Consider the following 15,016-nt stretch of genomic DNA (forward strand, 5'->3'; position numbering starts at 1 on the left):
CAGCATAACTAAGGGAGGATTCAGGGTCACCTGGTCCAGCCCTAACTATATGCTTTAGCAAAAAGGAAAGTTTTAAGCCTAATCTTAAAAGTAGAGATAGTGTCTGTCTCCCGAATCCAAACTGGAAGCTGGTTCCACACAAGAGGGGCCTGAAAACTGAAGGCTCTCCCTCCCATTCTACTTTTAAATACTCTAGGAACAACAAGTAGTTCTGAAGAGCAAGAGCGAAGTGCTCTAATAGGGTGATATGGTACTACAAGGTCATTAAGATAAGATGGGGCCTGATCATTTAAGACCTTGTATGTGAGGAGCAGGATTTTGAATTCAATTCTGGATTTAACAGGAAGCCAATGAAGGGAAGCCAAAACAGGAGAAATATGCTCTCTCTTTCTAGTCCCTGTCAGTACTCTTGCTGCAGCATTTTGGATTAGCTGAAGGCTTTTCAGCGAGTTTTTTGGACATCCTGATAATAATGAATTGCAGTAGTCCAGCCTGGAAGTAATGAATGCATGAACTAGTTTTTCAGCGTCACTCTGAGACAAGATATTTCTAACTTTAGAGATGTTGCACAAATGGAAGTCTTACATATTTGTTTAATATGTGCGTTGAAGGACATGCCCTGGTAAAAAATGACTCCAAGGTTCCTCACAGTGTTACTGGAGGCCAAGGTAATGCCATCCAGAGTAAGAATCTGGTTAGATACCATGTTTCTAAGATTTTCAGCGCCGAGTACAATAACCTCAGTTTATCTGAATTAAGAAGCAGAAAGTTAGCAGCCATCCAGGTCTTTATGTCTATAAGACATTCCTGCAGTTTAACTAATTGGTGTGTGTTACCTGACTTCATAGATAGATAGAGCTGGGTGTCATCTGCATAGCAGTGAAAATTTATGCTATGTCTTCTAATTATGCTGCCTAGGGGAAGCATGTATAGTGTAAACAGAATTGGTCCTAGCACTGAACCCTGTGGAACTCCATAATTGACGTTAGTGTGTGAAGAGGACTCTCCATTTACATGTACAAATTGGAGTCTATTAGATAGATATGATACAAACCACCACAGTGAAGTACCTGTACAAGCACAGAGATGAGTCCACTGTCAGAGGCCATAAGAAGATCATTTGTAACCTTCACTAAAGCTGTTTCTGTGCTGTGATGAACTCTGAAACCTGACTGAAACTCTTCAAATAAGCCATTCCTCTGCAGATGATCTGTTAGCTGTTTGACAACTACTCTTTCAAGGATTTGTGATATGAAAGGAAGGTTGGAGATTGGCCTATAATTAGCTAAGTCTGCTGGGTCTAGAGATGGCTTTTTGAGTAAAGGTTTAACTACAGTCAGCTTGAAGGCCTGTGGTACATAGCTGATTATTAGAGATAGGTTGATCATATTTAAGATCAAAGAATTAATTAATGGCAGGACTTCTTTGAGCAGTTTTGTAGGAATGGGGTCTAAAAGACACGTTGATGGTTTGGAGGAAGTAATTATTGAAGTTAACTCAGAAAGATTGGAGAAAAAGAGTCTAACTTAACATCAATGGTACTAAGAGTAGCTGTAGATAATATTACATCTGTAGGATGATTATTGGTAATTTTTTCTCTAATGATAAAAATTTTATTTGTGAAGAAGTTCATGAAGTCATTCCTAGTTAACGTTAAAGGGATGGTTGGCTCAAAAGAGCTCTGACTTTTTGTCAGCCTGGCTACAGTGCTGAAGAGAAACCTGGGGTTGTTCTTATTTTCTTCAATCAGTGATGAATAGTAAGATGTTCTGGCTTTGCGGAGGGCTTTCTTATAAAGCAACAAACTATTTCTCCAGGCTAAATGATGATCCTCTAAATTTATGACACGCCATTTCCTCTCCAGCTTATGAGTCATCTGCTTTAGGCTACGTGTTTGAGAATTATACCACGGAGTCAGGTACTTCTGATTAGAGACCTTAGTTTTCACTGGAGCTACAGTATCCAGAGTCGTACGTAGTGAGGAGGTAAAATTATTAACAAGATAATCGACCTCTGTTGGGGTAGCGTTCAGATAGCTGCTCTGGTCTGTGTTGGTACAGGGCATTGACGATGATAACAGTGGGTGGATTATATTCTTAAACTTAGTTACAGCGCTTTCAGAAAGACATCTAGTGTGATAAAGTCTACTCTCCACTGCTGTGTAATCAATTATTGTAAATGTAAATGTTATCAGGAAATGATCAGACAGGAGAGGGTTTTCAGGAAACACAGTTAAATGTTCAGTTTCTATGCCATATGTTAAAACAAGATCTAGAGTGTGATTAAAGTGGTGGGTGGGTTCTTTTACATTTTGAGAGAAGCCAATTGAGTCTAATAACAGATTATATGCCATGTTGAGGCTATGGCCATGGCTATGGCCAGTTTGGCTATTGCTAGATAACCCTCTTTTGGCACATGGACCTCGCCATGCGTCAACTCCACACAATTAGAGATGCACAAAAAAGTTGCACATTCTCTCAAAAGATTCCCAGGGCTTCTCCCTTGGACTAATTCTACTCCCAGCCTGTAACCATTTCATAAGAAAACATTAGCCAGTGGTTAAATGTTAAGCTTGTTTAACTCCCAGCTCCACCTGGAGCCTGTATCCTGGAAGACAAATCTGTTAAATAAAACTTCACATTCGCAACCAACTGTAGATCATAAGAGCAATAAAGTATTCAGCATCAAAGACAAGTATCATGTGCAGGTTTTCTCAAATAATTAAACTACAATTATTGCCATAATTTGCCCCAAATCATGAATCATCCCAATTTATTCCACATTGTAATCAGTGACTTTCCTTAAGCAATGTCACTCCACTCATTTATCACTATGAGCTTTATAGTGGTCAGCTAATAAACCCAATATTAAACTATTCCATAAACTGCATCTCTTATTTGTTATCTCATGTCACTTGTCTGTCTCTGCTGAATCCTCTACATGCACTCTTAAAAAAACACAAACATTAGCAACATACATTGACAATCCTGGTGGTCAGGCGCAGGTCGACAGGTTCCAGAGGTGCTGCAAAAGGTCATAAAGTTAACCCTGCTGCTGTAAAAAGAATGACACTGGTTTCAACACAGGATGTATCTCCCACTATATTCACTTCTCCCCTGTGATATACAACATTTTCCCAAGAACACAGCATAATAGCATAATCAACACACAGCCTGTAAACACAGTTCCCTTCACTCATAAACCCAGTAATCCTGTGGTAGAAAAAACATTAACCATTAGTGTGTCCTGCTATAACACATATCAAATCACCTGAAGAACTGTAATGCTGTAGAAAAGAAAATGTAGATGTTAGTGCTGTGCAGGTGTATACACACTTTCTCACAGTAACTTCTGTGAGCAACACAAGCCTATGAATCACACATCCCTAGTAGATTCACAAACACAGAAAGTGACATTTAAAAGTTAAATCGGCACGGCCCAACGTTCATGCAACCTACGATGTTGGTGTCATCTTTCTGCTCCTGTAAAAAGAAACACACTTATATTCATCCACCCTTTGTCATGCCTAGGTGGAGGTGCAAACTTAAACTTAAACTGGTGTCAAATCAGTCAGGTCTTGTGAGCTTTTGTCAGCTTTTACCAGTCAGTCAGTTTGTTTTTTCACTCAATCATTCATGCAATCATTCATCCATTCTTTCTTTGCTGATAGTGGAAACTATCGTCGCATTTCATTTCCACCCTCTGCAAAATGACGTCATTTCAAAAAGAAAAAGAAGAACTTCGGATTACCTCGCTGAATCCTTTTTGACAGGGACTCTCATTGTCCCAAATAAGTGGCTTTCTCCCGAGGCCATTGTAATTTTGGAGAAACTCACTTGCAACGATTTTCTCGACATGTTGTATAGCGCTTTTAATTCCCATCGTGCAGATCTGCTTAAAGAAAAGAAATTAACAAACAAGTTAGTGCACTGTTCAAAAACCAAAAAAATAAAATAAAAATAAAAACAACAGATCAAAATGAAAAATAAAAATACAAAAGCCCGGTCTTAGGACTTGTCCGAGAATATTCTTTCTCTAAAAAGTGAAAATACACCAAACCTAAAACTTGGTGGAAAAAAGAAAAATGCCAATTAAATCCCCAAAACTTTCATCAACCAACCCACACGCTTCACACAAACGCAATATTCTTTGAAATGATCAGTTTTCTTCCTTTGTCCCCAGGTGTGTGCCACGGTAAAACCTTCCCCATACATCAGAAACAAAAAACAAAACAAAAAACTAAAAGTCTGCTAGTTTCACTCATTTAAACTCTGGCTGCAGGATTCTGTTCACCCCTGCAATCATATTCCCCAAAATAATACTAATTCAGTTGTCTATGTATCCCTTCTCAGACAGGATGATGGTAACAGTATTGCCTACTTAAAATCGTGTTTGATCCTAATGAGCTTCATTACGTGTGTGTGTTAGTAGGGTTAATACGTTTTCTATTTCTGTGTGTCCTTGTATGTACCTTCCCCCTTTTTTCTGAAACAAAACTCCGTTCACTCCAAATTTTGATTCAGAAACATCTAAATGAAAATCTCTGTCATGTCTGTTAGAAGTGACTGAAAGAGTAGGCTCTGTTTTGAGTTTTGTTCAAAAAAGAATGACTTCATATAGGGAAAAATATATATCACATCTGCAGGACACCTTAAACTAGTTTTTTAATTAAGCAGCAAGGCAGAACAAAGTCGGGGCTGTATCAAGACACGAGGACTAAACCCCAATTCAACCAAACCCAGAACTGATCCGGAATTAAAACAGGACTACAACAGTTCAAAATCAGGACTACTTAGGACTTAACCAAGACAGAACCAGAATCAAAACACTCAAAATCATAATAGACCTGCACTACACTTATTTTTTAATTCTACCAAAGTACACTATTTAGATTGAGAAAAGTTTATATAATTATTTAGCCTTGCTGTGCAAACAAGCCTGCATAACTTAATAAATATAGAATTTGAAAAATAACAAACCTAAAAAGAAACACTAGGTACGAGATACATGAGTACATATGATACGGTGATACTTTTGGTAAACGACCATTTGACTAACATGTGTGTCTCACCTGCTCTTGTTCCATCTCTGTTCTGTCCTTATTCTCCTCTCTCTCCCTCTTTGTGCTGACAATCAAGCCACACACCAACATCATCAAATATACAGTTGAAACCATATATATCAATCTTTCGTGATACACCGTCATATTTACATTATTTGTACAGGTCGAATTATTTGCTTTGGTACCTGGTCAAACTTCAGTTCTCCTCTGTCTGCCTGGCTGTGTTTCTCTAACAGCACACTGGTAGGCAGCAGCTCCTCCCGCCCCCTCGCTCAGTGTCTGAGCTCGGATCATACCAATATTAGGGGGGATTTACGCACAGTCGTAAATTCCCACAGTGTGCACTAGGTGCTTCTAATATTGTGTGTAGTTTTTTGTTTTATACAGTTGTCAGCCAGGCATCTAACTTTGAAAAAATTACACTACAAAAGACCCCAGGCTTCTGAAAAAACAACCTGGGCTTAAGCCCAGTAAGCCACCCCCCGCTCCGCCACTGTTAACAACAATATAAAATGCAAGTCTATCACACATCTGTTTGACCGTCACCAGTTAATTCGTGATGGCAGTTAATCTGGAACACCGGTTCCTCTACTGCACAGTGTGAAGAGGGAAAGACAGTACACGTAGTCAGTTTAGACCTTACAACCACACCCATGTTTTCTTTTACCTGAAATTCAGTACCATTGGAACTGTGGACAGTCCTGTGCTACAATTGGAGATAAGGGCTGTTTGCTTATCATGAGGGTTCAAAACTTTTTTGTCCCAATCCAGCTAAAAACGTGTGGCTGCATCTTACTTGTGCTGGCTGTGTTTGTCCTAATCACGGACATTCTGGAGGTAAGGATTTGTTTTGTATGTATTTATATAAGACAAGACATGGGAATGGGACACATACATATGCAGATTAAGATGAGTGTGTGTTACCCAGCTGCGTCTATGTGCCCAGGTCAGTGCAGCTAGAAAGTTGCTATTTTTAAAGGAGTGAGAAAATAGAAGAACGATAAGAAAAAGACAGCAACCCCACTACATAGACGCTTTCATCTTTCAGACATAAGTTTCCTTTCATTGTGTGCTTGAATTAATTGTAAACAAAAAAAGTAAAGTAAATAAAACTATGAAGAGCTCAAACTATGCTTCCTGTTAGCAAAAGACAAAGACAAAAATTAAAGTGCGGAGTTTGTATTTCAGAGGTTGAGAAGTTTTTCGTTTTAGCTGATTTTTTTTGCAGGATTTTCAATAAACTGATACTACTACTATCAAAACATCAGTGCCAACATTAGTCCCCTCTCAGGATGAAATTTTCATTACACAATGTCAACAACGTTTATCTGATGCATTTTTGTTCACTGCCAGAAGTTTCACAATAAAGTGAACAACACCAAAATCATCCATCCACCCACCATTTCCGATGTTACTCCACCTGCTGGCGTGTGGTACAACTTCTGCAAGCTAAAACCACTCTCCCCTAAGGAAGCCTTTGAAGAAGACCTCTTGCTACAGTCCATTGCTTGGCCTGACACTCCACCTTTACAATCTCTTTCCCTGAGAAAGTCCAGTGACCCAGCCCACAGCACCTTCACCATTCTCGATAGGATGGGAGGAGGACAGTGGCAAATAGGGGATAAGATGGAGGTTATTATTAAAATGTATGATTTCCAGGGCTGTCCAAAGAACTGTGGGGGAGACGTCATAGTCGCTCGCCTACACAACCCAACTCTTGGTGCAGGTGTAGCAGGGAAAGTAGTGGATCATCTCAATGGCTCCTACTCTGCTGTATTCTCTTTACTCTGGGAAGGAAGTGCACAGGTTGAGGTAATACTAAATTTAATCACGTTTAATGCGATTGTAACTGTGGTAGATTTGTGATTTTTTTTCAAATTCCCATCTTTTTTTCAAAATTAAACAAATGAAGGAATACATTTCTTCATCTACATAATATAAAATGATGCATTCCTCTGTCTCTGAGTAATGCTGTGCTGAAAAACACATTAGACTAGAACACGTGTTTTTTCTTTGTCTCCCCTTTTTCCTCTTCGAGCTGCTTCCTTTGGGGATTGGCACAGCAAATTATCTGCTTCCTTCTCACCCTATTCCTTGCATCCTCCTATCACAAATCACCTCCTCAACTCAAGATTTTGTTAAAGTTGCCTACCTGTAATGGCACTTCATAAATTATTTGCATTAAAACCCTCTCTCGTCTACTCGCTTGTCTACTATTTCATCCAGTTTTCCCCAGAAATTCCTTTCTCTTCTGACATCCAACTTGTTGGGCAACATTCAACATCACCCGTTTGATTTAAAACTTTAAACTCCTAATCCTACTGGACAAACTCTTCATCTCCACATATGGCTGGGTGTCTCTTTAGGAATGATTAAATAAAACCTTGCTTTCATGTGAAATATTTTTGTTTGAGTCTGCTTTTGGGTCCACCTCTTTGCTCTCTTGCCATCTTGGCCTTTTGTGACCATGCTCCTCTTTTCAACAATATAGTTTTCTTCATCCTTGGGCTATATCTGTTGGGCTGTCATCATCTGTAATGCTGTCACTTGAGTTTTCCTCAACATTTTCTGTTGCCATTTCATCTTTTATCTCACTTTCGCTTCTAATGTGCTCACATGTTGGCATGCACAGCTGTTGTAGCACAAGCATTAGCACATATGCTGCTGCTGGCTGCTCACACTGCATGCGTCACCTAACATTACATAGCTGTTAGTCTATTTCTGCTACATGACTGGGTTGATGTGGCAGTACTCTCATTGTCATTGTGTTTGTCAAAGCATAGATGAAATTAGTTTGGTTGACTTTATATTACTCATGTCACATATTCATGTCAAAAAGTTATTTTTTGCAATAATTATTTTTATTGTTTTGTCGCCCAGCCCCACCTTCACAAAACTAATCCTATTTAGTAATTCAGTAATTCTACATTTTGGTATGAGAGTTTGACACTACCTACAGTGCTCCTAGGGTTGTATCTCTTCCACAAGGTCTCAGATGAAGCTGCAGATGCAGTAAATATACCTAATGCCTATATCTTTAGGAACCTTTTTGTATTAGTATTGTATTTGTATTTTTGCACCTTGAGAACTGTTAGCTGTTAGTTTTGCATCCCTCAACATGCAGTATGTCCTTATAATTTTGATGACACTGGAGTGAAACAAAAACCCTATCTCTAGCAGATGAATGGTATCTGAAAGTCATGTAATTAAGAAATAGGAAAGAATCAAGAAAGACCTGACAGATCTAATGAAGTATCAAATCTGTCAAGGCAAAGTTTCGGGCCTTGATTCAAGCTGCAGTCAACAAAGACTTGAAATATCTGTACAAAAAATTAACACTGATCCAAACTGCAAAGCCAAAACAGAAAACAAGAGGAGCAAAACTACACTACCACACTGCAACAATCTGGCATTGATCATATCAGCAGCCACATCCTGAGCATTAAAATGTTACTAATATCCAAATGCCAAATGGATGAGTAGTACATTTTTAATGAAGGTTTAAACTATCTTTCAAAAATGATAGAAGTTAAACTGGTCAGACCATTCTTCAGCCCGAGACTTTGCCATTTGGTTCAGCCCCGTTTCTATCTACCAAGACAATAGCATATATTGTCTTGGTTGGCAGGTGACAAGTCAAACTCACTATTATCATTTTTACTGAATGTTCATCTACTATATATGATTCACTCCACCATTTCATCCTCAAAATCTCAAAGTAGACTTTGTTGGTCTTTACTGCTACTACCTCAAATGAACCAGAAAGATTGTATGTCCACCTTGATAAAAATTTATCTGAACTGACAAACTGATTCTCTTTCCTACCAGGTAATACTGGTTCACCCCAGTGAGGCAGTCACAGTGCTGGGCAGACTTACCAGAGAACAGCCGGATAGAGTTTTTTTCGAAAGCCAGTTCCGCTCGGGGATTGTCAGTGAAACTACCACCTGTAATGTATGTTTGCGTCCATCCCGGCAGCCTATGTGCAACTACACTGACCTGCATACAGGTCAGCAGTGGTTCTGCTACAAGCCAAAGAAGCTCAGTTGTGATGCCAGGATCAGTCACTCCAAGGGGGGATTTACACAAAACATCACCGTCATGGAGAACAAGCTGTTTCAAAGGTATGCATTATCTATTTTGTATGTCTGTAGTGAGAGGTTGAGGGAGTTATAAACAGTAGTAATATCTGCAATATAGTAATAATAGTATAATAATAATAGTAATATCTGTGTACCTGGATCCTGTCTTCTAAAATAAAAATCCTTCAACATTTTTAAGCTACTTTACAGAATAATAGACAATAAGCAATTCTTCACTGATACTCTTGGTAGTGGCCACCCAGCAAATGTTAACCCAAAAGAGAAATATTGGCCTCTTTAGCTGCTCATTCATTATGTTCACCATCTGTCAGTCAGCCAATAAATTTCTTAAGCGACCACATTAAATAGATTTTGATAGTCACTGGTGTTTGGCCAGGGCACTCTTTGATTAAAACTGTTCCCTACTCTGTTTAATAAAAAACTCTGAGTTATCCAAGTGAACTGAATAAAATTTTAAAGATGAAATTTGTCATAAAAAAGAGGTCTTTCTTCTCAAATTTAGACACTATTTATTTTTATTTGCTTTTAATTAAAAGTTTAAATGTATTAAAATTGTAACATCATGGAAGACAAATTTAAACAATCATATCATGAAATTTGCAAATCAAAGCATTGTTTCAAGCTAAAGACTTAAAAGCAAAATCACCATGACCTCGTCATTGTCACGGCCAGGATAGCCGGTGTGTTTACAGAGTGGACCCAAAAGAACCCAAAAGCAGAAGACTAACATATAACAAAACACGTGTCGTTTATTTGGCTGAAAGGAAATAAAGCCACAAAACAAAGGCAAGGGGAACTGGGGCAAAACTAAACTAGAAACTAAACTGGGAACCGCTAAGACTAACTATGAAAACTGTGAAATGAGAACATGAACACGAATCTGAGCAGGAGCGTTTTGTTCCCCCCCCCCCCCCCTTCCCCCTTTTCATACCGCGCCCCCCCTGCAATGGCTCTGCCACCACCCCCACCCCCCCATCGGGTGGGCCCCACACTTTGGGAAGGTCTGCATTAAGCTATAATGTTGCTTCAGAGTTCTTATGCCAAAGTGTTTGAAAATACATTTGAACTTACCAGTAAAGGGGATTGAAATTTATTATTATTATTTTTAAAAAAAATTTCATTTGTGCTTTATCTCAGTGGTGTCAACTTAAAAGTCTCCATCCAAGCTTCAGGACTTGCCAACATCACTGTATTGCAGCAAAAGAAAGGTAAAGTCCAATTTTTTACCAGCATTTGAATTACTCAATAAGTAAATTGAAAGAGAATTTTCTGTTGGCTGTTAATCATATACAAACATTTGTAAATCATTTCTATCTTGTTTAGATAGTGTAGATAGATTTTTCATGGTTCCTGGCTTTCAGACACAGATTTGGAGGGTTTTCTTTAGCTTTGCAAATGCTTTCTTTTAAAAGTTAGAAACCAGAATTAGGGTTAGGGAGGGGCAGCAAAAGGCACGCTGGAGAGCCAGAGATTAATAATAACTAATGATTAAATGCAGAGTGGTGTAAAAGCACATAAAAAGTTAACAGAGGTGAGTAAAGATGAAATGATTAGTCCATGATGGGACACCCACAGCAGCCTAGGCCTATTTCAGCATAATTAAAGGAGGGTTCAGGGTCACTTGTTCCAGCCTAACTGTATCAAAAAGGAATGTTTTAAGCCTAATCTTAAAAGTATGATGAATTGGGGAAATACCTGAAACCTGCATTCTTTCTAGGGGACAGCAAGTCCTATAAGTGCACAACAGAGATGAATCATTTGCACAAAAGTCTATGGGGAAAATCAATATCCTCATTTATTAATGCTCCATTGTGTATATAGATTCCTGAGTAGGGATGGGTATTGATAGGATTTTCACGATTCCGATTCCATTTTCGATTCTGTTTAACGATTTGATTCTTTTTTAAAAAAGGAGAACACTAAAGTCGAATAGCTTAGAACTTTGTTTAATATCTTCTCTTTGAACAAGATAGAAATTTAGGAGTAACATGGCCTTACAAACCCCACAGTGAGATCTTAAGAGATCCACAGCCTACAGCTCTTCAATGGGGTGTCACAGGGTCCCCGGGGGAAAAAAATGTAAATGTAAAATAATAAAATAAATATTCTTCTGTAGCAATAACAAAGTATAACATAAATTATTCTGTAGCAATTACACAAGAATATCCAGTAATGTCCCTGCCTACAATTAAACACATTCACTTACCGAAAATCGAGGGCATCTGCTGTGGCAAATGGGTGCAAGCCTTTTACCACAAACTTAGTCACTGCTCAGTGACATTCGTCTATCCTGGCCTGAAAGGAGACGCTACCGGTAGACTGCAGCGAGAACTGCCAGCATCTGAGCCAGACTCTGTCTGTCTCATCATGGTCACCTAAATGCACAGTAATGGCAGGTTTTGTAATAAGGCAGATCGCGCTAACTTAATAAGCACTGTTAGTTGATTATTTACCTGCCGCATTAACGGGAGAGGACGTGCAAACGTTACCGCTGCTGCTGGGTTGAGATTCACGAGTCCGGAGCGGAATTAAAAACACGACATTTATTTAAGGTTATCGCGTGTTTTGTGAGCAAATGCTTTTGCATATTCTTAGTGTTTCCTCCCTTAAATGAAATATCTAAGTTATGCAAGTATTGCAAGTTTCCCTGTTGTCATCCGTTCTCGTAAAGTATGACCAAACTTTTTAGCGTTTGAGCCGCCATGTTTCCTGCCAGGTAAATGACGCTTCGCAACGTGGCGACGTCATTCGGGGCGACTGGAATCGATAAGGGAATCGTTTGCTAAAATGGCAAACAATTCCAAGGAATTGAAACAGTGGAAACCGGTTCTCAACAAGAACCGGTTTTCGATACCCATCCCTATTCCTGAGAGTATTGTCTTGATGCATGCTCAATCATCCAGGTAAGTAAATCCCCAAAAGTATATTCTGTTCATCTGGACGTAGTGTTTTCAGTGGATCACTGAAACTAGATCCACTGAAGGAACAATGGTTTGGGACGTCAGTTCCTTCATCATAATTATGCCAATTCTCATGACCATTGATCAACAACCACTGTCCAAAGACCACTGATCAGTGGCCATGAGTATCATTCAAAGACTTGGGGAATGAGGTATATTTCCATACCTAATTCACTTACCTCACCTAAGATGAACAGCTTCAAGGAGGCTGGGATACAGTAAGTTAACCATGCAGATAGGTTTTCATATGTGCTCTGTCAGAATATCTACATAGACACACAAGACCATATAGCATGCATTTGAGTATCTTTGTGTATCAAATCTTCTGAAAGATCTCGCTTCCACTTTGCGCCTGGGAGAGAAATCAAATCTTCAGTTTTTACCAATTACTTGGGCATTATTGATGACAATTTTTGTGGTACATAATTTTTAAATGTATCTTACCCATGGAGGTACCGTGTTCACCAGGTCTTTTTGTTTGAAGGATTTAAGTTTGGCAAGAATTATTCTAGGTCTGTGTCGTCTTGTCACTTCCCTCCCAGATGTTGGACACAATAGAGTGAACAGTGAATTCCATTGTTTTATTATAATACGATGCCACCTGTGCAACATGTCAAATTGTGAAATTTCTTTACTACAAAATATTCCACAGTGAGCTGTTAATGGTATTATAACAAAAGTTGAAGTGACTGACTTCCATGGTTGAGGAGCTGCATCCAAGCATTACGTCACTAAACAAGTGCAATTCAATGTGTGGGATGGATTGGTGTAAAGGGATGGGGTGGTGTGTGTTTGGTGTGTGTATATACAGTATGTTGATTTTTTTTTTTTTTTACCTTTCAGGTCAGATCTCAAGGCAGCCAGAGGTGATTCTGGATTCTGGTCCCTCTGGATATTACTACCAGGGTGTGTGGCGAGCTTTAGGTGGCACCACAGTTTGGCAGTTTAACACTTCCTCAGCCATTACTCAGTGTCTGAGAGGAAAGGTGATTAAAATGTACGGAGACTCCACCATCAGGCAGTGGTTTGAATACTTTAATGGAGCACTATCAGGTAGATACATGCAAAACCTTTCTTGCACCAGTTTGATTTTCTGTACTTTACTTATTCCTTCTGTAATACTTTCAGGTCTCAAGGAGTTTAACCTACATAGTCCTAAGCAAATTGGACCTTTTATTGCCCTGGACTACCCAAATAACATCTTCCTGACGTACCGTTGCCATGGTCCTCCTATCCGGTTTAAGAATGTCCCCATCAGCGAGCTGCATTATATTGCCAATGAGCTAGACAATGTGATTGGAGGCAGCAACACAGTTGTAGTTCTTGGCATTTGGTCACATTTCAGCACTTTCCCCATTGAAGTCTACATCAGACGGCTGCAGAGCATCCGCAGGGCAGTGGTGCGTCTGTTGTCCAGGGCTCCAGAAACACTGGTTGTCATTAGGACTGCAAATCCCAAAGCTTTGAACCTCTATGAGACACTTACTAATAGTGACTGGTACTCACTGCAGAGGGACAAGGTGCTCAGGGCCATGTTCAAAGGATTGGATGTCCATCTGGTGGATGCCTGGGAGATGGTTGTGGCCTACAACCTGCCACACAGCCTCCACCCACAACCTCCCATTATCAAGAACATGATTAATGTTCTCTTGTCCTATATATGCCCTCACAAGGGTGGCTAGATTTATTTTTTAAAAGACCAGCCACGTGTGAGATGGACTGCATTTTAAAAATCTTTTTAACAGGAATTTGGGGTGGGAAAAAGAACCAAAGCATGATGGGGTACAACTATCGAGAGTGGAGTTGGTACATAAAATTCACCAAGCGTAAGCAAATTCCATAATGAAGTCATCTACAAAATACTGATTGGTTTCAGTTACACGATATGGTATTTAATGTCACGTGTCCAGCTGCTTATTTCTGAGAAATAAAGTGCTCACTGCTGCTTTGGCTCCAAAAACGGTTTTTCAGTACATCTTTTTATTGCAGCTGTTGTTACTGTTTAGTTTGGGAGAAGAATAATGATCAAGATTGAGAAATATATTCATAATCTAAGGTTAGATGGTATAAAAGTACAGACCAGTCAACTTTTAGTTGTTACAGGCTTTTTTTCTCTTGTGTGAACTGTTTTGTGCAACTAAGTCACACTACATCTACAGGAACCTGCGAAGCCATGGAGGTTCACCTCTGGTTCACTGGAGAGGTGACAGTGATCTTTTGGAGAGCTAATACTCAATCTGCTTTCCAATTCTGCCAAACCAATACGCAAAATGGAGGACAGGTGCAAGGAGGAGTATTGAAGCCCATGTTCCGCCCATGGTCAGACGCCACTGTCCGCCACCAGAGTTTTGAAGAAATAAAAACACAGAAGAGAACAGAAAACACTGTGACCATGACATGGGGAAGAAGACACAGCTGAAATGACACATGTCCAATTAACAAATACATTGAAACAAGCAGATGCAGCAACAAGAACTTTACAGAATGCATGGATACATTTACATGTATAACAATCAAGAAATACAAAGAGTGAACACTGAAGGAACAATGTAAATAATATAGTTGGGACTACATTTACTTTGTAGTTTTCATGAGGCACTATAAAGCAGAGATCCCTAACCTTTTTTGCGCCACGGACTGGTTTATGTCCGACAATATGTTTACGGACTGGCCTTCAAGGTGTCGTGGATAAATAACAAAATAAAACCAGTACTGGTACCAAAAACAAAGATTTATTCATAACACACGGGAAAAGACCCAGGGAAACAAAGTTAACAATAAAAACGGAAAAAAAACTTTGAAAACCATATATTTCATACCCGAGCCTCAATTTGTCCAATCTCTGCAACTCTCCGTGTGGTCAATAGTGATGTGTCGGTCGCGAACGAAAC

At 39.3% G+C, this 15,016-nt stretch overlaps 1 protein-coding gene across 2 annotated transcripts; it reads left to right on the top strand.

Annotated features, from left to right (window-relative positions):
- Window positions 1-5,553: 5,553 nt before the first annotated feature.
- LOC102780042 (NXPE family member 3-like) lies at window positions 5,554-14,070 on the top strand. 2 transcript variants are annotated; one of them, XM_087831165.1, is made up of 6 exons: window positions 5,554-5,899; window positions 6,722-6,874; window positions 8,891-9,186; window positions 10,303-10,373; window positions 12,969-13,178; window positions 13,254-14,070. In XM_087831165.1, the coding sequence occupies exons 1-6, from the start codon at window positions 5,801-5,803 to the stop codon at window positions 13,805-13,807; spliced, it is 1,383 nt and encodes a 460-aa protein (XP_087687291.1). In that variant the 5' UTR covers window positions 5,554-5,800; the 3' UTR covers window positions 13,808-14,070. The 2 variants fall into 2 exon arrangements, with proteins under 2 accessions (XP_087687291.1, XP_087687290.1); XM_087831164.1 differs by having other exon boundaries at window positions 5,555-5,899; window positions 6,416-6,874.
- Window positions 14,071-15,016: the final 946 nt, after the last annotated feature.

Source organism: Neolamprologus brichardi, chromosome 17 (assembly GCF_056152115.1).
Source record: "Neolamprologus brichardi isolate AB-2024 chromosome 17, ASM5615211v1, whole genome shotgun sequence".
Taxonomy (NCBI): Eukaryota; Metazoa; Chordata; class Actinopteri; order Cichliformes; family Cichlidae; genus Neolamprologus; species Neolamprologus brichardi.